This window comes from Hyperolius riggenbachi, chromosome 2 (assembly GCF_040937935.1).
Source record: "Hyperolius riggenbachi isolate aHypRig1 chromosome 2, aHypRig1.pri, whole genome shotgun sequence".
In the NCBI taxonomy this organism is placed as follows: Eukaryota; Metazoa; Chordata; class Amphibia; order Anura; family Hyperoliidae; genus Hyperolius; species Hyperolius riggenbachi.
Window position 1 is genome coordinate 38,956,842 of NC_090647.1, and position 24,692 is coordinate 38,981,533.

General features: G+C 43.8%; 1 protein-coding gene across 6 annotated transcripts in view; it reads right to left on the bottom strand.

Annotated features, from left to right (window-relative positions):
- MYO7A (myosin VIIA) overlaps window positions 1-24,692 on the bottom strand; it is a 277,532-nt gene that overhangs the window by 155,445 nt on the left and 97,395 nt on the right. For all 6 annotated transcript variants that reach the window (XM_068266665.1, XM_068266666.1, XM_068266667.1 and 3 more), the window contains 7 exons: window positions 18,166-18,279; window positions 16,201-16,353; window positions 8,748-8,932; window positions 5,884-6,005; window positions 5,650-5,792; window positions 5,093-5,206; window positions 3,887-4,040 (listed from right to left, as the gene is read on the bottom strand). In XM_068266665.1, coding sequence (XP_068122766.1) covers window positions 3,887-4,040; window positions 5,093-5,206; window positions 5,650-5,792; window positions 5,884-6,005; window positions 8,748-8,932; window positions 16,201-16,353; window positions 18,166-18,279 — 985 coding nt within the window. The remainder of the gene's footprint in view (window positions 1-3,886; window positions 4,041-5,092; window positions 5,207-5,649; window positions 5,793-5,883; window positions 6,006-8,747; window positions 8,933-16,200; window positions 16,354-18,165; window positions 18,280-24,692) is intronic.

A 24,692-nucleotide genomic window follows, 5' to 3' on the forward strand; every position in this document is an offset into this window, starting at 1 on the left:
GACGTCAGAGTCGATGGACACACCCATCTAGGTCGCGGACCAGATGGGGAACTCCGAAAGCAGGGGCGGAGATGCAACGTCACAGCGTTGCCAGGGAGACGGAGTGGAGGCGTACGTGGAAATACGTATTCCATCGAGGGATCTATATGAATGGTGAAAGGTCATGTTCTCTATTGAGACCACGAGGTTCAATAGTGTCAAGAGTGCGTATCCAGTATGCCTCACGGAGCAGCAAGAGTCTGCCTCTATCTCCACCACGTTTTAATATTGGTACGCTGTCAATAATTTGACAGCGTAATTGGCTAACATTATGGTTATTGTTTACAAAATGACAGGCCACTGGCTGCTCAATGAGGCGCTCACGGATAGCATGTTTGTGCAACGAAATTCTAACCTTAAATTTTTGAGTGGTTTCTCCTACATATAGTAGGCCACAGGGACATTTCAAAATATATATAACATATCGAGAGTCACAGTTATAGACCCCTCTAATGTAAAATCTTTTGCCAGTTCTAGGATGAGTGAAGGTATCACTCCTGATGACCGAGCTGCAGTGCACACAGCTCAAACAGGGATACATACCCTTTCTAGACCTTTCAGGAGGCCTAACAAGAGTCCTCATTTCAGCATGAGTCAACTTGTCCCTAAGTGTAGGGGCCCGTTTGTAGGAAAATAGTGGAGGAAAATGAAATTCAGGAATCTGAGGAAAGGACTGAGCAAGAACATGCCAGTGTTTTTTAATAATAGTAGCTATATTTTTACTATACACATTATATTGTGTGACAAATGGAATGCGATTACTATTCCTATTCCTCAGACTTCGGGTATTGCGTTCTGCCGAACTGCGTGCCTCTGCAACCAAGTCAGCCGGATATTGTCTCTCCAGAAATTTCTGAGTCATCTCATTAAATCTAGCTTGTCGTCTCTCGCTATCACCCACTATGCGGCCAACCCTCTGGTATTGGGACCTCGGAATTGATCTTAATGTGTTAACTGGATGAGAGCTATGATAGGACAAAAGGGCATTCTTGTCCGTGGGTTTCACATATAGATCAGTGCTCAATACACCACCCGCCAATGTAACCATAGTATTAAGAAAGCTAATTTGATGAAAATCACAGTGGGACGTGAGCCTAATAGGTTCGCACTGACCGTGAAGTTCACCCACAAATTGATCAAGGGTCCAACGTGGCCCCGCCCACAGGCAAAACACATCATCAATATATCTAAGCCAGCATCTGGTGTATTTTTTGAATAAATCATTATTGTAGAAAAAAGTCTCCTCATAACTATTCATGAATATGTTTGCATAGGACGGGGCCACGTTGGACCCCATCGCAGTACCCCGTACCTGTAAATAAAATTGATCGTTAAAGACAAAATAGTTACATGTTAGTACAATTTTCAATAACTCCACGATGAAATCAACCTGACGATCATCAAAGTCAGATGCAGTAAACAACATATGTTGGACAGCCTCTACACCCCCATCATGAGAGATGGAGGTGTAGAGGCTCTCAACGTCCAACGTAACCAACAGACTGTCCTCAGGTATATCAACCAGCCCAGAGATAAACTCCAGGAACATGGATGTATCTTGAATATGTGATTTTTGTGCAACCACAAAAGGCCTCAGTAGGAAGTCTAGGTATTTGGCAATAGGAGATAGAATAGAGTCTATGCCGGCCACAATCGGTCAGCCTGGAGGATGTTGTAATCTTTTGTGAATCTTAGGACACAAGTACAAACATGGAGTCCTAGGATGTTGTATTTTAAGAAATTTAGCCAACCTATCATCAATAAGAGAGATACTGACAGCATGATCCAACAGAGTGTCAATCTTCCGTTTTACATCGACAAGGGGGTCACAGGGCAACAAGGTGTAGGTAGATTCATCACTGAGTTGTCTAATTGCCTCATCTACATAATCAGAAGCTCCGAAACGTCGCTACTTTTCATGACAGTCTTTTAATAAAGTAAAAGAGCATATTGGATGGTGCCGGCTGTTCCTTTCGTTCTTCACTAGAGAGACCAGTGACACCACTGAGAATGCAGCCTATCCATTCACTAGAGAGACTAGTGACATCACTGAGAATGCAGCCTATCCATTCACTAGAGACCAGTGACATCACTGAGAGTGCAACCTATCCATTCAGTAGAGACCAGTGACATCACTTAGCATGCAGCCTATCCATTCACTAGAGACCAGTGACATCACTGAGAATACAGCCTATCCAATCATTAGAAACCAGTGATATCACTGAGAATACAGCCTATCCAATCACTAGAGACCAGTGACATAACTGAGAATGCAGCCTATCCATTCACTAGCAGCCAGTGACATCACTGAGAATGCAGCTTATCCATTCACTAGAGACCAGTGACACCACTTGGAATGCAGCCTATCCATTCACTAGAGACCAGTGACATCACTGAGAATGCAGCCTATCCATTCACTAGAGACCAGTGACATCACTGAGAATGCAGCCTATCCATTCACTAGAGACCAGTGACATCATCACTGAGAATGCAGCCTATCCATTCACTAGAGACCAGTGACATCACTGAGAATGCAGCCTATCCATGCACTACAGACCAGTGACATCACTGAGAATGCAGCCTATCCATTCACTAGAGACCAGTGACATCACTCAGAATGCAGCCTATCCATGCACTAGAGACCCGTGACATCACTGAGAATGCAGTCTATCCATGCACTAGAGACCCGTGACATCACTGAGAATGCAGCCTATCCATGCACTACAGACCAGTGACATCACTGAGAATGCAGCCTATCCATGCACTAGAGACCAGTGCACTGAGAATGCAGCCTATCCAATCACTAGAGACCAGTGACACCACTGAGAATGCAGCATATCCATTCACTAGAGACCAGTGACATCACTGAGAATGCAGCCTATCCATTCACTAGAGACCAGTGACATCACTGAGAATGCAGCATATCCATGCACTAGAGACAAGTGCACTGAGAATGCAGCCTATCCAATCACTAGAGACCAGTGACATCACTGCGAATGCAGCCTATCCATTCACTAGAGACCAGTGACATCACTGAGAATGCAGCCTATCCATTCACTAGAGACCAGTGACATCACTGAGAATGCAGCCTATCCATTCACTAGAGACCAGTGACATCACTGAGAATGCAGCCTATCAATTCACTACAGACCAGTGACATCACTGCGAACGCAGCCTATCCATTCACTAGAGACCACTAACATCACTGAGAATGCAGCCTATCCATTCAGTAGAGACCAGTGACATGTCGGAGAATGCAGCCTATCCATTCACTAGAGACCAGTGACATCAGTGAGAATGCAGCCTATCCATTCACTAGAGACCAGCGACATCACTGAGAATGCAGCCTATCCAATCACTAGAGACCAGTGACACTACTGAGAATGCAGCCTATCCATTCACTAGAGACCAGTGACATCACTGAGAATGCAGCCTATCCAATCACTAGAGACCAGTGACATCACTGAGAATGCAGCCTATCCATTCACTAGAGACCAGTGACACTACTGAGAATGCAGCCTATCCATTCACTAGAGACCAGTGACATCACTGAGAATGCAGCCTATCCAGTCACTAGAGACCAGTGACATCACTGAGAATGCAGCCTATCCATTCACTAGAGACCAGTGACATCACTGAGAATGCAGCCTATCCATTCACTAGAGACCAGTGACATTACTGAGAATGCAGCCTATCCATTCACTAGAGACCAAGTGACATCACTGAGAATGCAGCCTATCAATTCACTAGAGACCAGTGACATCACTGAGAAGGCAGCCTATCCATTCATGGGAAATGGACAGTTGCATGTGTCTTGCCTCTGGACACGCAGCATGCTGGCCATTACCTTCATAGCGCAGGTTTCCCATGTGCAGTATGGCAGCCAGGAGTCGGGAGATCTCCCAGTTCTCGGTATCAGTAAACATTAAGACTTTCATGGCTGAGCGAATGTTGGCATACTCCTTACTGTCGTCTCTCCCATCGCAGATAGTGCATTTCCCCTGCAGCAAACCAGCAATAATGCACAAAGCATGGTCAGTGCTATCTATAATATATATACTTCATCCCACTCTAATCCCCTCTGTTATCTCTTGCAACAACCCCTCACCATGTACAGGATACAATGTAACAGTCTGCAAAGCTCAGTTTACATTAGTTTTAACTATTATTATTTTTTAGTATTCATATAGTGCCAACATCAGTTTGTGCAGTACGAGTCTGCAGTCTTTCCGTCTATGTAATACGATTCTGCAATCACTCCGTTTGTGCAGTATGACTCTACGATCACTCAGTCTGTGTAGTATGACTTTGCAATCACTCAGTCTGTGTAGTATGACTCTGCGATCACTCAGTCTATGTAATTCGATTCTGCGATCATTCAGTCTGTGTAGTAGGACTCTGCGATCACTCAGTCTGTGTAGTAGGACTCTGCGATCACTCAGTCTGTGCAGTAGGACTCTAGATCACTCAGTCTGTGCAGTAGGACTCTGCGATCACTCAGTCTGTGCAGTAGGACTCTGCGATCACTCAGTCTGTGCAGTAGGACTCTGCGATCACTCAGTCTGTGCAGTAGGACTCTGCGATCATTCAGTCTGTGTAGTAGGAGTCTGCGATCACTCAGTCTGTGTAGTAGGAATCTGCGATCACTCAGTCTGTGTAGTAGGAGTCTGTGTATCACTCAGTCTATGTAGAATGGCAGAGAGATCACTCAGATCACTTATTTATACTCATATGTACATCACAGAGCATGTGTAATAATTACATAAGCACCTAGAGTGCTGTGATTGGTGTTTCCGAACAATAATGGCCTTAATTCACTAAGCTTAACTCCTGTCTTTAATAACTCTTCTGAGCTGTTTTACAGTTATCACCATGGTGATATAATTGTGATAACTGTAAAACAGCTCAGAAGAGTTATTAAAGACAGGAGTTAAGCTTAGTGAATTAAGGCCATTAATGTTGCCATCACTACACCAGAAAATCTACCTATCTGCTTTAACCGCGACTTTCTGTGCCGATAAGTTACTGAGCTTCTATCGGCCGATACACTCACCATGCAGAGGTAGTTGTAGTCGGTGGCTTGTCCGAGGCCCAACTTCCTCTTCTGATCGGACGCCATTCCTTTCAGCATACAGTAGAAGATGTGATAGTTCCGTTCATCGTGAGCCTGGGACATAACGTGCCAACATAAGACAACAGAAGAGTGACCAGTTTATTATCTTCTTTTATTTTGTTTTTGAAAAATCACAAACAGCTCGTTTTGCCCTCTAAAGGTACCCATACATCTAGTGACTTGCCGGTCGATCGACCATCCAATTTGATAATTATTATCAAGTTGGATGAAACTCGGTGCCACCAAGTCCATTCCCGATTGACAGTGCAACCTATACTAGGGCTCTACCTTTGGTTACTTTGACTTGGGGGTCTAACTCTAGCAACCGATACTGGGGGGACTTGTACCATTGCAAGAAAAGAAGTTGTTATTATGGGACAAGGTGGTCTGATTGGGGGTTGCAATTTCAGTGTTTGCCATAGATGCTATATAACCCAGATATGCCCATTGACCTTAACAAGAGTTTTTGGATAAAAAGGTCTTTTTCTTTTCACTACCTGGCGGCAAACCCGAGACTTCTCCAGGAGATACTGCTCGATCTTGGCCCCCTCGATGGCTCCTTTCTTGTTAAAGTGAATGTCGATGTACTTTCCAAACCGGCTGGAATTATCATTTCTGATGGTCTTGGCGTTGCCAAAAGCTGAAACATGTCAGAAGCAGTGATGAAACCTGAGGGCACCCTACAGTACGAGATACTACCATACAGCATGAGTTATCAGATGCTCACTGACCTTCGAGGATCGGGTTTGCCTCCAGCACCTGCTGCTCTATCCAGGAGTGCTGCCCGCTGATGGCTGCCAGGAACTGCAGGATTAACTTGGTGCTTTCTGTCTTCCCTGCTCCCGACTCCCCACTGCAACAGAGCAGGACATCAGTCGCTAAGAGGCAGCTCATAGCTTTGTGGAAAGAGAAGCTACTTTTTAAAGGACAACTGAAGTGAGAAGAACATGGGGGATGCCATATTTATTTCCTTTTAAACAATGCCAATTGCCTGGCAGCCCTGCTGATCTATTTGGAGGCAATAGTGTCTGAATCACACACCAGAAACAAGCATGCAGTTAATCCTGTCAGATCTGACACACCTGATCTGCATGCTTGTTCAGGGTCTAGGGCTAAATGTATGAGAGGCAGAGGATCAGCAGGACAGCCAGGCAACTGGTATTGCTTAAATGTGCCCCTTACGTTCACAGCTCCGCTTGGTCCCCAAGTGGTCTATCTGTCAGATACTCCCCAGGAAGTGGCTGTGCACAAGCCCTTTGTAACTGGGCAGGCACAAGTTCCAACCACTCATGCAGAATAAAGATGGTCAATAAGAGGCTAATTGTCTCAGCTTGCATGCAAATTCAGTGCAAACTTTATGCAGCATGGATCCAGCCAATTAAAATCCGAAGGAAATGTATTTGATTGGCCAAAGACCACGGTGCATACAATTTGCTTTAACTCTTTAGCAGCCAATTTATTCTGAGGCTTGCAAGTGCTCCTGGTCAGTTTATGTTAGCACATCTTTTTCTTATTTGTTACATTTGCTCGCTAGTAAATAGTACTGCTGTATTGTGTATTGATGGCCACTTGTCACTAGGGGGCATTGTGAGACATAACAGAGGACTTCTGCTGCCAGTTTCTGAATTTTCTGCTAGCAGAGAGACATTAAAGCATTCCAAGAATTTACAGCACAACGAGTTCTCCCAACTGAGGAGAAGCAGTGCACTTACAGTAGCTTGCAAAAGTATTCAGCCCCTTTGAAGTTTTCCACATTTTGTCACATTACTGCCACAAACATGAATCAATTGTATTGGAATTCCACGTGAAAGACCAATGCAAAGTGGAGTACATGTGAGAAGTGGAACGAAAATCATACATGATTCCAAACATTTTTTACAAATCAATAACTGCAAAGTGGAGTGTGCGTAATTATTCAGCCCCTTTTGGTCTGAGTGCAGTCAGTTGCCCACAGACATTGCCTGATGAGTGCTAATGACTAAATAGAGTGCACCTGTCTGTAATCTAATGTCAGTACAAATACAGCTGCTCTGTGATGGCCTCAGAGGTTGTCTAAGAGAATATTGGGAGCAACACCACCACGAAGTCCAAAGAACACACCAGACAGGTCAGGGATAAAGTTATTGAGAAAATTAAAGCAGGCTTAGGCTACAAAAAGATTTCCAAAGCCTTGAACATCCCACGGAGCACTGTTCAAGTGATCATTCAGAAATGTAAGGAGTATGGCACAACTGTAAACCTACCAAGACAAGGCCGTCTACCTAAACTCAAGGGCCGAACAAGGAGAGCACTGATCAGAAATGCAGTCAAGAGGCCCATGGTGACTCTGGACAAGCTGCAGAGATCTACAATTCAGGTGGGAGACTCTGTCCATAGGACAACTATTAGTCGTGCACTGTACAAGTTGGCCTTTATGGAAGAGTGGCAAGAAGAAAGGCATTGTTAACAAAAAGCATAAGAAGTCCCGTTTGCAGTTTGCCACAAGCCATGTGGGGGCACCGTAAATATGTGGAAGAAGGTGCTCTGGTCAGATGAGACCAAAATGGAACTTTTTGGCCAAAATGCAAAACGCTATGTGTGGTGGAAAACTAATACTGCACATCACTCTGAACACACCATCCCCACTGTCAAATATGGTGGTGGCAGCATCATGCTCGGGGGGTGCTTCTCTTCAGCAGCGACAGGGAAGCTGGTCAGAGGTGATGGGAAGATGGATGGAGCCAAATACAGAGCAAACTTGGAGACTGCAAAAGACTTGAGACTGGGGCGGAGGTCCACCTTCCAGCAGGACAAAGACCCTCAACATAAAGCCAGGGCAACAATGGAATAGTTTAAAACAAACATATCCATGTGTTAGAATGGCCCAGTCAAAGTCCAGATCTAAATCCAATCGAGAATCTGTGGCAAGATCTGAAAACTGCTGTTCACAAACGCTGTCCATCTAATCTGACTGAGCTGGAGCTGTTTTGCAAAGAAGAATGGGCAAGGATTTTAGTCTCTAGATGTGCAAAGCTGGTAGAGACATACCCTAAAAGACTGGCAGCTGTAATTGCAGCAAAAGGTGGTTCTACAAAGTATTGACTCAGGAGGCTGAATAATTACGCACACCCCACTTTGCAGTTATTGATTTGTAAAAAATGTTTGGAATCATGTATGATTTGTGTTCCACTTCTCACATGTACACCACTTTGTGTTGGTCTTTCATGTGGAATTCCAATAAAATTGATGCATGTTTGTGGCAGTAATGTGACAAAATGTGGAAAACTTCAAGGGGGCCGAATACTTTTGCAACCCACTGTATCTCAAATGAGATAACTATTGACGCTGCTAATGGGTTAAATCTGCAGGAGGCAAGTCGGAATTATAAGCATCTCATTAAAACTCTAGTAGAGTGTATGAGAAGTCAGTAGGTTATTCAGTTTGCTGTCTGCCACCACTGAAATAAAGGTCTCTTTAGCATTGGTCAGCACTAGGAAAATGCCGTTTCCCTAAAGCTATCTGTAACCTTTCAGAGGATGCTACAAGATCAAGCCTGCTTGGTTATTCCTTACCTCGGAAGGCAGGACCAAGACCACCAGGGCGGGGCTCAGCTCACCTGATGATGCAGCACTGGTCCTTACTGTTCCTCTGCATGTTGAAGTAGCAGTTGTCGGCTATGGCAAAGATGTGTGGTGGCATTTCCCCGATCTTCTTATTGGTGTAGAGACGAATCTGATCTGCCGTGTAGATGGGCAGGAGCTGATACGGGTTCACCGCCACTAATATAGATCCCGTATAGGTCTACGCAAGAAAATACATGAAATCGTATCAAAATCTAAATGAGATATAAAAAATAAAATGAAAGAAAAGGGAAAAAAGACAAGAACATAAAGGGAGAAAGAGAGTAAAATAATTGAGAAAAAAAAGAAAGGAAGAAGTTGGTGTAAAGAGTAGAAGAATAAAGGAGAGCAGGAAGAAAAAAAAGAAAAGGACAGATAGTGAATAAATAAATCATAAAATAAACAAAAAGGACAGAGGAGAAGAACAAATAGTGAGAAAAAAGCAGAAGATGGCATTTGAGGAAAAAGTGAACAGAGTAAATAACAAGTAGAAGGAAAGGAAAAAGGGAGAAAAGTAAAAGTAAAAATAGAAGATGGAAAAGTTAAAAAGGGAGGGGGGGGGGGGTGAGAGAAGAAGATGGGAGAGGAGAAAAAGCGAGAAGGAATGTGATAAAAGGATGAGGAAGAGGAAAGAGATGGATAGGGAAAAAGGAATTGAAGGCAAAATCAGGAAAAGGAGGAGGAAGGTAGGGGAGGATGAAAAACAGATGGAAGGAGAAGGAGCAAGATGAAAGGACAAGGAGGATAGGGACGATTGATAGCGGGAGGAAGAAGGAAGGGATGGAAAGAAGAATGGGGAGAAGAGGTAATTGAAGAAGGAGGAGGAGGAAGAATAAAAAAAAAAATAAAGAGATGGAGGAAGAAGTAGATAGAGATGGAAGGAGGAGGAAGAAGAAAAAGATGGAAGGAGGAGGAGGAGGAAGAAGAAGAGGAAGAAAAAGACGGTAGGAGGTGGAGGAAGAAGAAGAATGAGAAGTCAAAGGAGGAGGAGAAGAAGAAGAAGTTAAAGGAGAAAGAATAAGAAGAACATGAAAGCAGGAAAAATGACATGGAAGGATGAGGAAGAAGAAAGACATGGAAGGAGTTGGAGAAATGCAGACATCAAACCAACAAACGTTGATTCCAGTGATACCTTTAATGACTAACTGTACATGGTTTATTACAAGCTTTTGAAAAGTTAAGTTTCTTCTTCAGGCTTTATACAGAACTGCATCAGATTGTACGGTTCTGATACAGTTCTGTATAATACCTGAAGAAACTTAACATTTTGAAAGCTTGCAATAAACCGTGTACAGTTAGTCATTGAAGGTATTACCGGAATCAACGTTTGCTGGTTTGATGTCTGCATTTCTGCTCCTCGACTAACACCGGACCACACTTCACTCGAAAGAAGGAGGAAGAAGAAGAAAGACATGGAAGGAGGCGTAAGAAGAAGAAAGACGTGGAAGGAGGCGTAAGAAGAAGAAAGACATGGAAGGAGGCGTAAGAAGAAGAAAGACGTGGAAGGAGGCGTAAGAAGAAGAAAGACATGGAAGGAGGCGTAAGAAGAAGAAAGACATGGAAGGAGGCGTAAGAAGAAGAAAGACATGGAAGGAGGCGTAAGAAGAAGAAAGACATGGAAGGAGGCGTAAGAAGAAGAAAGACGTGGAAGGAGGCGTAAGAAGAAGAAAGACATGGAAGGAGGCGTAAGAAGAAGAAAGACATGGAAGGAGGAGGAAGAAGAAGAAAGACGTGGAAGGAGGCGTAAGAAGAAGAAAGACATGGAAGGAGGAGAAAGAAGAAGAAAGACGTGAAGGGGAAGGAAGAAAGAGATGGAAGGAGGAGGAAGAAGAAGAAGAAGAAAGGCGTGGAAGGAGGAGGAAGAAGAAGAAAGAGATGGAAGGGGGAGGAAGAAGAAGAAAGACATGGAAGGAGGAGAAAGAAGAAGAAAGACGTGAAGGGGAAGGAAGAAAGAGATGGAAGGAGGAGGAAGAAGAAGAAAGACATGGAAGGAGGGGGAGGAGGAAGGAGGAGATCGAAGGACGTGAAAGACGAAGAAGGAAGGAGGAGGAACAAGCAGGGGGATGGAAGGAGGTGGAAGAAATACTGTAAATCTTTTGCTGAAACGAAAATGATATACCGATGCATATACTGTATATATGTTGATGCATTACTAAAAAAGTGAAAAACTATGACTTAATAAAAACAAACACAATTCTAAATAGCAGACAAGTAGTAAAATGTAGATCCGTCTGAAGAAGATTTCTTGAGTTCACCAACACCAAATCTGGATAACTTCTTTGGCTAAATATTAACTATGTTCCGTCTGTCAGACATCAGTACTATATCCCTTTTTGCTCAAAATATGCAAGCTAAACCATACAATAAAAGGATACACATCTCAACAGAAACCTTCTTACTGTAACATCGGATATTGACAAGGGGGGGAGCCTATGGTGGAAACGCATCTGCTCTGGTCTCCAAATTAACCACCATACACCTTTGGAGCAGACACTGCACTGTTCTTTCCGGTCGGCAATTCGGTTTGATGTGAACCAAACCTAACGGTGCTTAATAGAGCAGTCAACATCCCACTGACCACTTTCTCCCTGGATGACTGAGAGCGTTCAGGGAGGAGTTTATGATAGGCATGTGTGACTCTCTGCAGTAGATCTGGCTTTTTGCAGCTTCTAAAAGGTGGTTGTAGAGTCAGCTGCCCCAGTAGAATTGAATGACCTTTGCTTAGACTATGCAATAACATTTCATCAATTCTCCTGTTTTATTCTGCTAAGGCATCCCCCCTTATTCAAATCAAAACTTCATATATAGCCTAACCTGACTCATTTCAATGGTTTCAAAGCAGTACGGAAAGTGCTGAGTCTAGAAGAACATGTTCAAAAGGAGCTAAGAAGCCATCATGATAACTTCATCATAGTATAAGTAATATATCTTTAGACACACATTTCTTTTATTAAAATGAGCAATTATTTATTAAAAAGCAGCTATGAAATGTCATGTTTTTAATAAATAATACCACTGGGAAAAAGTTAGATGGCTAATTTAGCTTTAAACCTTTAGCAGCCAATTTATTTAGAGGCTTGCAATTGCTCCAGGCCAATTTATTTTGGCACTTTTTTATTTCTTATTTGTTACATTTTCTTGCTTCTAATTAGCACTGCTGCAATGTGTATTTATGGCCACTTGTCACTAGGGGGCAGTGTGAGACAATAACAGAGGATTTCTGCTTTTAGTTTCTATATTTTCTGCTAGTAGAGAGACATCAAAGCATTCCAAGAATTTAAAGCACAACAAATTCTGCCGACTGAGGTCAAAAGCATCTCAAACAAGACAACTCTATTGAAGCTGCTAATAAGTTAAGGATGCCAGGTCAATCAGAGCATAAGCATAAGCATCAATGACAGCAAGCAATGAATATGATGGGGATATAATAGAATACATGGCAAGACAAATGGAAGGTGATGTTAACATGCCGGGCTTTATGGTGGCATGGAGGGTGGGGCTTGGTGACAATGGATGCCATGACGTTGGTGGCAGCGATTATACTTAAAAATACTTACTCTCCCTCCACAGTTAGTCTTAGAAAACAAATTAAGATTCTATGGTTAGCAAGCGCCCTGGAACCTGTATGTCACCTGCAAATAAGATTCTTGGCCGTTAGCTGGAACCATGACCAATGTTTTGTTGTGGGCCTACAGCACGGATGTCAAACTCCAGTCTTCGAGGCCCATTATCCATGCCAGAATTTAGGATGGCTTGAAATGGTGAAAATGTGTCCTACTTTGTGAACCACACCTTTTCTTAATCAGTCCCATCAATAATTTGAGCCAAAAATGTGTGAGGACCTCGGACCTTGAGGACTAGAGTTGGACAGCACTGTCACTCCAGTCAGATGCTCTTGAGCAGGGCCGGACTTATGTCACAGGAGCCTATAGGCACAGATGTCCTGGCACCGTAGACCTCACCCTCCATGAACCTACAAACCCCCAACAAACCACACTGCAAGTGTCCTGGCTGTCCCAGCTGTCACTTCTCCCTTACTTCCCTTGCCTGCCATGGGTAGCTACAGGTGCCTCTTAGTATTAGGTAGCCAGAGGTACCCTCAGTATTAAAGGGATCCAAGCAGCTCTTGGCTTCAAATAGCTGCAAGGGCTGCCATTGTTCAGAAGCTCACTCCCCTGCTGTTTTACAACTGCTGTTATCCAGGCTAGGTGTGAAATTCTTCAACTGTAACTGATGTTTTCTGTTTGAAGTACAATGGGGGTTTGTTTGTGGTCAATTAAGTCTAAAGAGGTGATTTCTTATCTGTCTTCCACCATCTTCTGCTCAGGGACCGCGGGTCCTTTGCGGATGGACAAAGTGGCTAATTTAACCCTTAGATGTAAAAAAATGAGGTAAAATTAAAGTTTTTTTAAATAATAAACCACATTTTTAGAATGCATTTTTAATTTGCTATAGAGCTGCCCTGGGTGTTAAAAATGATGCTCAGTTCACTTTAAGTTGCAGAGGCAAGGAGGGAGGAAGGCACTCAACGAGCAGAGTGAGCCGTCTTTCTATCATCGGGCGCCTGTAGGCATGAGCCTACAGTGCCTTATGGTAGATCCAGCCCTGGCTTTGAGTCTGAGGTATCAAACACACCACATGACTCTAACATCGGTCAAAAAGAGATTTAGCAGCAAAAGCCAGCAGGTTAACCATCTCATCAGTGGTCATAAGTTACGTAACTACAAATCATGGGCCTCTTCTGTAAAACTTTGAAGATGCCCCTTCCCCCACTGTTCACACCCCTTTCCATGCCTCTCATTGGTGACTTCCACAACATCGAGAACCATCTCCCAGGGGCCATAAAACAAGTGAGGCCATCCCACACCCCATAACAAGTGTGAGCACAACAACACCTCATCTGGAGGACGACCCCCTGTATCAGAGGGAGGGAGTTGGGGGTTCCCCACAGTATAAAAGTATTTACAAAAAGCTGTTATCTTTCTGTTTAAAGAGACACTGAAGTGGAAAAAAAAATATGATATAGAGAATAGGTTGTGTGGTACGGATAATTACTAGAACATTAGTAGCAAAGAAAATATTCTCATATTTTTATTTTCAGTTATATAGTTGTTTTTTATAACATTGCATCATTCTCTGATATTTGCAGTTAACACACTACTCAGCACTCTAAATGATTTTACAGAGCAGGCTAGTGAACTTTTGAACTGTCCTCTGCAGGAAAAAAAAACAACAATACAGTGTCAGACACTTGAGATAATAAGCTTCAGAAGACGGAGTTCTCTGTGACTTTGAAAATCGTGGAGCTCAATGGCTCTTTTGCATACATAACAACTGGAGTTTCTTAACTCTTCCTGTACTGGAAACAATATGAGACTCATATCTCTGCTGCTAATGTTTTATTTCTTAGCTGTACTACACATACACATCATTATATCATAATTATTTTTGCGCTTCAGTGCCTCTTTAACTATGGCAAGTGAACAGAATCTCTAAGCAGTGCTGTACCTGAGCCAGAGTACTATGTGGTCACACACTGAAGTCACCGCTGAAACACGACTCCATCCCGTGTGGTGAATAATTAAGCGGAATATTACTCTGACTCCTGGTGAAACAATGAGAGAGCCAGAACACCTTACCCGCTCTATTAAATCTTAATGCAGATAGTGCCGGGCTGAACAATGTATTACAGCTGGGACACGAGGCCTGCCATCACTCACCCTATCCATTATAATTATCTCGCTGATAACCGATGGGCACAGGCTGCGGAGAAAGGCTGAAGGCTGCTGCTCTGCCAAAGTCCCAGGACCTGGCAGAAAGGCATTACCCAAACCATCCAGTCACATTCCAGCTGTCAGCTGTGTGGTGGAGGTTAAAGTGTAACTCCAGTCGCAGAAATGGGACAGAACGGCTTTTAAAGGACATCTGAAGTGAGAAGGATATGGAGGCTGCCATATTTATTTCCTTTTAAGCAATACCAGTTGCCCGGCTATCCTACTGATCCTCTGCTTCTAACAGTTTTAGCCATAGCCCCTGAACAAGCATACAGCAGATCAGATCTTTCTGACAGAAGCCTTAGTGAATTCTCTGCATGCTGGTTTCAGGTGTGTGGCTCAGACACTACTGACCATGCATTGCTGCATTTAAAGTTTCCCTCACCCCCATTGCTTAGGTACGCATTTAATCTCTCCCTACCGCCAACTTAAAGAAAACCTGTACTGAGAGAAACCTCCCCTGGGGGGTACTCACCTCGGGTGGGGGAATCCTCCGGATCCTATTGAGGCTTCCCCCGTCCTCCTCGGTCCCACGGTAGCGGCAAAAATGCTCCCCGAACAGCGGGGATGTACATATTCACCTTCCCGACTCCAGCGCTGGCGCAGTATCGGCTCTCCGCCTTGGAGATAGGCGGAAATAGCCGATCACTGTCGGGCCGCTCTACTGCACAGGTGCAAGTCTCCTGCTCCTGCACTGTAGAGTGGACCCGACAGAGATCAGCTATTTTCGCCTATCTCCGTGCGGAAAGCCGCAACCACGCCCCCGCTAGAGCCAGGAAAGGTAAATAAATCAGTGCCTATCAGCGTTTGTCAGGCTTGTCGAGGAAGGATTCCGGGACACTTCGGGGGAGCCAGCGCTGGACTGCCTGCAGCTACAGGGGAGGGGGAAGCATCATTGGGACCCTGAGGCTTCCCCCTCCAGAGGGGCGAGTACCTTCCAGGGGAACTTTTTTTGTTATAGGGTCTCTTTAAGATTTGCTGCATGCTTGTTTCAGGTGTGTGATCAAGACATTACAGATGCATGAAAGATCAGTAGGTCTGCCAGGCAAATGGTATTGTTTAAAAGGAAATACGGTAAATATGTCAGCCTCTATGTCCCTCTCACTTCAGGTGTCCTTTATCAGTGTGACCACCTCTATGAAAGCAGAAGTTTTGACAAATTGATGGTCTTTCAAGTATGTGTTATCACTATGCCAAGGAGGAAAGACATCATCAATGATCTCAGACAAGCAATTGGTGCCACCCATCCATCTGGGAAGGGTTATCAAGACATCCCCAAACAGCCCTTTAAAAGTAGTAGGAAAGAAGTAGGGATCAAAGAGATGCAAATATTTCCGAGTTTATGCAAAGTTATGTAAACTTTTATGTAAATATATGCAGCTGGAAATTGGACAGTCAATTCCCACCCGGGTTTAAATTGATTTGCATTAAAATTTACATACATTTGCATAAACATGGAAGTATTTGCATCTCTTTGATCATCCCTATTCAAAAAGTCCTTAATTCTACAATGAGAAAAATGATTCAAGTCAGATGCAAATCATCCTAGGGGTGGACTTCCAGCAAATGACATTTTCACATGAGGCCACCATGGTTTGTAGTTATGCCCCCTGGTGGTGATTGTGATGTTATTGTTATTCAGGTATAAATAGCAGCAATAACCCATGGGACTCACATAGATGAGGTGTTCCCGGTATCGGATGAGGAGGTTGCGGAGGATTCCGGCCTCGTTGAGGTCCCCCAGGCGGATCATGTCTTCCACCCCATGGATGGAGGTCGGGTGCATGGGTTTAATATGTGATGCATTCTGGGGTGATATCCAATGCTCCTGCAAGTGAGGCAAAACAAATACACGAATACTAATACAAATACAAAATACAAATTTTGCTTTTCCTATTTGAAGCAAACTTTGAACAAAAGCAAACTCAGGAGGCTAAACAATGGTATCTACCGTATTTTTCGGACTATAAGATGCTCCTGACCATAAGACGCACCTAGGTATAGAGGACAAAAACCAGGGGAAAAAATACTACACTTGGTGCATCCATGGTGAAGGGGCATCTTGTGGATTATGCCTCCTTTGTGCCTCTTGTTTCTCCCTTGTGTCCTCCTCTGTCGCCTTGTTTCCTCCTTGTAGACTCGTTTATGCCCCTTTGTGTCCCCCTGTGTTCTCTGTTTGTCCCGATTGGCGCTTAACCCTAAGAACTAGGGATGGTCGGAAATGCCAATTTCCGATTCCGTGGTAAATCCGCATTCCGCCATTGCCAAATACCGATTCCGCTTTCCGCTACCAATTTCCGCATTCCGATGAATGAATCGCAGAAATTCCGCCTGACTTTAACATCGATTTTCTCAAAAACTATACGGTCTTTTTGAAAACATTTTTTTGCATCTTGTTCAGGAGATTCTGTTTAACAGACCCTGAAAATTTGGTGTTTCTAGGACTTACGGGGGCAATGCTATTAACCGCTAAAGTCGGCGGATTTTTACTGTAATGTAAATGCAGAAAATAGGCAGATGCAGATTTTCTGCATTTTACATTACAGTAAAAATCCGCCGACTTTAGCGGATAATAGCAAAGCCCCCGTAAGTCCTAGAAACACCACATTTCCAGGGTTTATTACACAGAATCTCCTGAACAAGATGCCAAAAACATTTTTCAAAAAGACCTTATAGTTTCTAAGAAAAGTGATGTTAAAGTCGGGTGGAATTTCCGCGATTTCCGGCGGAAATTCCGCGATTTCCGGCAGAAATCCACCTAATGCACTTGCATTACCGATTTCCGCATTCCGATGCGGAAATCCAATTTCCAATCGGAATTTCGGAAATTGAATTTCCGCGGAATCCGAATGAGCATCCGTACTAAGAACCCCCACACCCGCTATGCAATGCCGCAACTTGCATATCCGCAAGGCCCCGACACCCGTGATTTCATTGGATGCCTCTGGGTGCTGGAATTCGGCATATTTGCTGAATATCGCGCCCATTATAAAAGCTACAATTTGTAGCAAAGAAGGTAAATTTCGGCACCAAATTTCGAGCGCCGATGTGCGCCCAAATTTCTGTTCTTTGCTGCAAATCACAGCTTTTATAATAGGCGCCTAAGGCAGTGCCGGTTTCCTCATAAGGGCTCCTGCGACCTATTTTCTGATCCGCTCAGGCATACTGTTTTTAGACACACTGGAGTTTTGTGACTGCTAATTAGTTATCAGTCAGGGTCCTTTCAGGCTGCATCTGTTGCATTTCGTAGCAACAGACAAAATCATTGCATTGTAACGTGATGCAATGATATTTCTATGGTACGTTCACATCGGGGGTGTGGTACAGCGGGTCTCATTGGAGTAACATACAGCATGCTGTGCATTTACCGGACAACTGTGCCTTTACAGTGAAGTAAAACATGCTTACCATTCACTGTATGCTTCACTATATAAATCGCATCACACAACTAACACAAGAGGTGATGTTTTGCCACCGTTGCATTGCGATCCTATCTGGGAATTGGTGAAGACAGATCTTTATTAGCCATTGTTACTTTGATGTTGTTTGTCCACCTTTGTGTTTATTTCTCCGTTTGTACAATGCCCTCGGAAGCTGTTGCTGTAATAATAATAGTTCAGCTAAGTAGAGACAGACTTACATTTCCTTCATCATCCAACACTTGAATCTGTCCGGAGTCACACAGCTTAACCACGGCTCCAACCGGGACATCGAACTCCCGACCCGTTTTAAGGTCCAACCAGACATAATCACCCTGATGGGAAGCAAAAAAAATCCTCACTATTACAGATATAAAGAATTCTCCCCCCCTTCAGAGCTTTCTGGGAGACCAGGTGCATCTGACAGGACTAAAAATGTTGCCAGCTGGGATAAATTTCAAAATGTAGATTAGGGAGAAGAAAGATTTTACAATGGGCAAACACTGACTAAATCATTCATAAATGAGTATTGTGAAATAAATATTTAATTCATTAAGTTATTTTTTACTACAGTCCCTCTTTAGATGTAGATGCAGTAGTGAGCAATGTTGCTATTTTTGCAGATGATACAAAATTGTGCAGAATCATCAACTCTCAGGAACATAGGGACATAATGCAACAGGATCTGGATAGGATGGCTATATGGGCACATACATGGCAGATGAAATTCAATGTTGACAAATGTAAAGTCATGCATTTTGGACGTACTAATGGTCTAGCACCATACAAAATAAATGGGATACAGTTGGGGACATCAAACTTGGAGAAGGACTTAGGTGTACTCATCGACAACAAGTTAAATAATCATACTCAATGCCAAGCCGCTGCAGCTAAAGCTAACAACATTTTGGGATGCATTAAAAGGGAAATAAAAACTCGAGATGCTAGCATAATATTGCCCCTGTTTAACTCTCTAGTAAGGCCACATCTGGAATATGGAATTCAGTTCTGGGCACCACATTACAGAAAAGATATTGCAGTTTTAGAGCAGGTGCAGAGACGAGCAACAAAATTGATACGTGGGATGGAAGGTCTCACTTACCAAGACAGGTTAGATAAACTGGGTTTATTTAGTCTAGAGAAAAGACGCCTTAGAGGGGATCTAATTAACATGTATAAATACATCAGAGGGCAATATAATAGCTTGGCGGATGAGCTTTTTGTCCCTAGGCCTTCTCAAAGGACTAGAGGACATGATCTGCGCATGGAGGAAAAACGTTTTAGCCATTTATTTAGGAAAGGGTTCTTTACAGTAAGAGTGATTAAGATGTGGAATGCATTGCCACAGGAAGTCGTTATGGCAAATTCTATGCCTGCATTTAAAGGGGGCTTAGATGCTTTCCTTGCGTTGAAAGGAATCCATGGCTACAATTACTAGGTAATGCCTAATGATGTTGATCCAGGGATTTTATCTGATTGCCATCTGGAGTCGGGGAGGAATTTTTTTCCCTTTTGGGGCTAATTGGACCATGCCTTGTAAGGGTTTTTTCCCCCCTCTGGATCAACAGGAATATGTGAGGGAGTAGGCTGGTGTTGTACCTTGTTCTCTGGTTGAACTCGATGGACGTATGTCTTTTTTTAACCAAAAGTAACTATGTAACTATGTAAAAAAAAAAAAAACCTGGAGACTCCTCCAGTCCTGTTCAGGCTCCTCGGTCCCTCGCTGTCCTCCTAGGGCACCTGGATCCTCCGCTAGGTGGCCCAGTAATACAGCCAATTGGGAGGAACTGCGCATGCGTGGCTCGGCTGTGCACGCATGCCCCTATGCCAATGCCGGGAGAGTTCTGCTTCTGCGCAGTAGTACTGTGAAGACACAGAAGGCTCCTAGGCATGGGAGAGCGATGAGAGAGTGCCTGCATCGACGGGCTGAATTACCAGGCCAGCTAGTGGAGGATCCAGGCGGTGGAAGAGGATGGTGAGGGACCGATGGATCAGCCTGAAGAGGGCTGGAGGAAGCCCCCGATATGTATGTTTTTTTCTACATCTCAGTTTGACCTCTGTTTTGCCCAAAAATAAATCTGAGGAGTACAGTATTACACAAATATCATTTGGATGCTTTAGGCCCCATTCACACTTAGAAACGCAAAACGCCGGAGATTTTTACCTGAGTATTGTGGGAGTGATTTTTCCGCGATTTCACACAGAAAAATCACTGGACAGTGCAGCAATTTCTCCACGATCACGTTTAGCGCTTCTATAGCACTGAAACGCGATCGCCGCGATTTTTGGCGATTTGCAGCGATTAGTGCAAATCGCTCAATTAAGAACGGGCCCATAGGGTTTTATTACACTAGCGCTTTTTAAAAGCACTAGCATTTGAGCATTTTGCCGAAATCGCCAAAGTGTGAATGGGGCCTTAAAATGTAAGTCCAAAGGGTTTACACATACTGTTCAGTTATATCAGATTATTAAATTCACTTTTCCAGTTCACTCTGCAGCCAGCTATGATTTTCTAGAAATGGTGAATTATGTGTTCTTGCAGTGGTGGAACAGCTCCTGGTTTTGTTAGAAAAGCTATAATCTAGGCTTATTAATCTAGCTTCTAAGTGTGCAGCAATGTAGAGTGCTGGAGAAACCGATATTAATCAGTCTCATGGCAATGGCTATCTTGGCTATTATTACACACCAAAAATACAAACAAGTTTATTTACAACTTCCTTTTACAGACAGGATGTACTAAGACGTTTGTTACTTGAACACACTGCCATCCTGTGGTTATAGCTGGTAAGGCATAGCTATACACATAATAGACTGCTGCTGTTAATACACGTTCCAACAGATTTCCACCTCCCGTTTCCTTCTATCTGCAGTGAGTCATTCATGCAAGTAGGAGGAGTTATGTCTACAAGGAATTCAAGATGCCAAATGTCTGCCTACAGACAAGTGCAGCTACACCCAACTACCTGCATTACACATGTGAGCCAGGTAATCCAAAGAAAAAGTAAATGTTTGATAAAATCACTGCAATGCATGAGTTACAAGTGTACCTGTATCCCTGGAGAAAAAGTAAAGGTTGCATCTGATCAGCCTACTGCTTCTTCCAGCTGCATCAGCACACTTACATATTTTCAGGGGGTGTCCTTGGACCTCTCATCTCTCACCACTTTCCCGTATTGACGGGCATAACAATGGTCCCTGCAACCCTCAGGGTCCCTTATTTGGCAAAGTAGCAAAAGTGAAGCTTTACCCACTCCAGTGTTGGGTCAGTCCACTCTGCTGTGCACTACCTCTGCTCTGCTCCTGGTACGATACAATAACATCTGTAAAGTGCTTTTCTTACGTAGGACTCAAAGCGCATAGATGCCTCAGATCAATCAGGCTGGGCTGTGTTACAGAGGAAATAGTCAGATGTTCATAAATGCCAGACTAAACAGGGGGCTTTTCAGTTTGGACTTAATGCTTCCAATTGGGTGGTGTGGCAGCGAAATTCCAAAGTGTAGGGGCAGCATGACAGAAGGCTCTGTTTCCAAAGGTGTTGAGCAGGACTCTGGGGGTGACCAAGATATTAGTGCCTTTGAATCTAAGATTGTGGGGGAAGAGGGTGGGGGATGATGCAGTTGCAACAAGTCCTTCAGGTATCCAGGGCCCAGTTTGTGCAAGGATTTGAATGTCTACAAGCCAAACAAACAGAACTCTCAATTTCATTGGTAGCCAGTGGCCTTTCCAGAAATCTGGCCTACCTATGAACGTCCTGCTTATTTCCTAACAGAGGCAAGTAAGAAGGATGAGTATAGATACTCTTTAAAGAAACCTGGACACACAGGAATGTGAAAGGTGTTATTTGTGACATCCTATCCAAAAAGGCTACTTGTTCAGTATTTCTGTTGACTATCTATAACAACCTTCTACAGAATGATGGATGATAGATGCACACATCCATAGTGTAAGGTTTGGTGCCCTACACACATAAAGATCCGGTGTCCTTGAGGCATCACTTAGGTTTGGTACACTACAAACATCATGAGATTTACAGCCATACAGTCACTAAGATTTAGGGCTCTACAGACCTCACAATGCCCTATAGAAAGCACAAAAGTTTTAGTGCCCTACAAACATCACTAAGGTTTATTACCCTACAGACATCACTAAGGTTTGGTGCCCTACAGACATCACTAAGGGTTGGTGCCCTACAGATATCAATAAGATTTGGTTCCCTAAAGACATCACTGAGGTTTGGTGCCCTACAGATATCAATAAGGTTTGGAGCTCTGCAGACATCACTGCAGTGTTCTCCCAGGCTCTTTTAGCCGGGTGCTCCACCTGGCTAGTTTTGGTGAGCACCCGGCTGTCATCAGCTCACCTTCTCCTGTGCTGTAAGCAGAGTTGTGCAGAGAAGCGCCGGCCCTGCATTCTCTCGCCCCAACTGGCTACTTTTTCATGCCATCCAGCTGGAAAAAAATACTGGAGAGAACACTGCACTGAGGTTTGGTGCCCTACAGACATCATCAACAAGGTTTGGTGCCCTACAGACATCACCAAGGTTTGGTGCCCTACAGACAACATCAACAAGGTTTGGTGCCCTACAGACATCATCAGTAAGGTTTGGTGCCCTACAGACACCAATAAGGTTAGGCACTCTACATACATCAATAAGGTTTGGTGCTCTACAAACATCACTGAGGTTTGGTGCTCTACAGACATCACTAACGTTTAATGCCCTACAGACAACCATGAGGTTCAGTGCTTTACAGACACAATAATGCTAGCATTTGTATAGTGCTTTTCTACTGTTGAACTCAAAGCCCTTGAGAGCTGCTGCCACTAAGGGTGCACTCAATAGGCCACCCTGCAATGTTATTGAGTCTTGACCAAGGGTGGCTTTAGTCAGGAATGAAGCCCCGGTCTCCTATGTCAGAGGTGTTGCCCTTAACCAGTACATTGGTTCATTGGTTCAGTTCCCTATAAAAAGCATATGGGTCAATGCCCTATAGAGATTAAAAAAGTTTGGTGTAATATAGACATCACAAAGGTCTGGTGTTTTATACACACAGACTCATTCACCTACAGAAAGCACAAAGCTTCAGTGGCCTTCAGAAAACAGTCTTGCTCATGCAACAAAAGTGAGTGTGTTCATGATGGGTCATCAGGTCATGAGCGAAGCCAAATGTACATGAACCCAACAGCGGTGTAGACAAAGACAGTGGGCCTCCAGGCAAAAAAAATGGATGAAGCCCCTTCTCCTTAAATACATAAAAAATAATCCTAGTTACCATACAAACAGCCACATAAAAAATGTGATAAAATGGACATTTAACATCCACGTCTTAAAATTTAAAGAGACACTGAAGCGAAAAAAAAAATATGATATAGTGAATTGGTTGTGTACTATGAATAATTACTAGAAGATTAGCAGCAAAGAAAATATTCTCATACTTTTATTTTCAGGTATATAGTGTTTTTTCTAACATTGCATCATTCTATAATATGTGCAGATTACACAACACTCAGCATTCAAAATGAGTCTTTCAGAGCAGTCTGTGAAGTAATGACCTCTCCTCTGGCAGAGAAAAAGTAAACAGTCCAGGAACAGTTGAGATAATAAAAGTCAGATAACTGCCCTCTCCACAACTAACTTAGTGGGAGAGCTTAATGGCTTGTTTGCATAGAGATAACAAATGGAGTTTCTCAACTCTTCCTGTACTGGAAACAATTACACTGATGTATCTGATCTTAATGTTTTATTTCTTAGCTGTGCTACACATACAAATCATAATATCATCATTTTTTTTTTCGCTTCAGTGTCTCTTTAAACCACCCTGGCGTTCTGATTAGATCGCCAGGGTGGCTGCGGGAGGGTTTTTTTTAAATAAAAAAAAAACTATTTCATGCAGCCAACTGAAAGTTGGCTGCATGAAAGCCCACTAGAGGGCGCTCCGGAGGCGTTCTTCCGATCGCCTCCGGCGCCCAGAATAAACAAGGAAGGCCGCAATGAGCGGCCTTCCTTGTTTTGCTTACATCGTCGCCATAGCGACGAGCGGAGTGACGACATGGACGTCAGCCGACGTCCTGACTTCTGCCGCCTCCGATCCAGCCCTTAGCGCTGGCCGGAACTTTTTGTTCCGGCTACGCTGGGCTCAGGCGGCTGGGGGGACCCTCTTTCGCCGCTGCTCGCGGCGGATCGCCGCAGAGCGGCGGCGATCAGGCAGCACACGCGGCTGGCAAAGTGCCGGCTGCGTGTGCTGCTCTTTATTTCATGAAAATCGGCCCAGCAGGACCTGAGCGGCAGCCTCCGGCGGTGGTGGACGAGCTGAGCTCGTCCATACCGCCCAGCTGGTTAATTAAGCAGTGAGATCCCCTGCATAACAATGAGGAAGCATGTTACCCCAAAACACAAAATTCAGCAGTCCTACCAACAAAATAAGGGCCTGCTCTGCAACACAAACGCTTGACACCTTGCACAAACGCTGAATGGGAAAGCTCTGTACTATGCTTAAAGTGGACCTGAGCTCTTGCACAGGACAGAAGGAAAACATAGAGAAATGCACCCTGTATGTATTTAGAGAGTTTAGCCTGTTTAATTATCCCTCATCTGTGACTAATTACTAGTTGCAATTTGATCTCTCCCAGTGTCACATGACTGCCACAGCATAGATGGCAGATAAGCTCATTTGAAAGCACAGGCTGCTAACAATATGTCTGCTTCCATGAATCAGGAAGTAGAAACAGTGCAGATTTATTTTAGGATTTG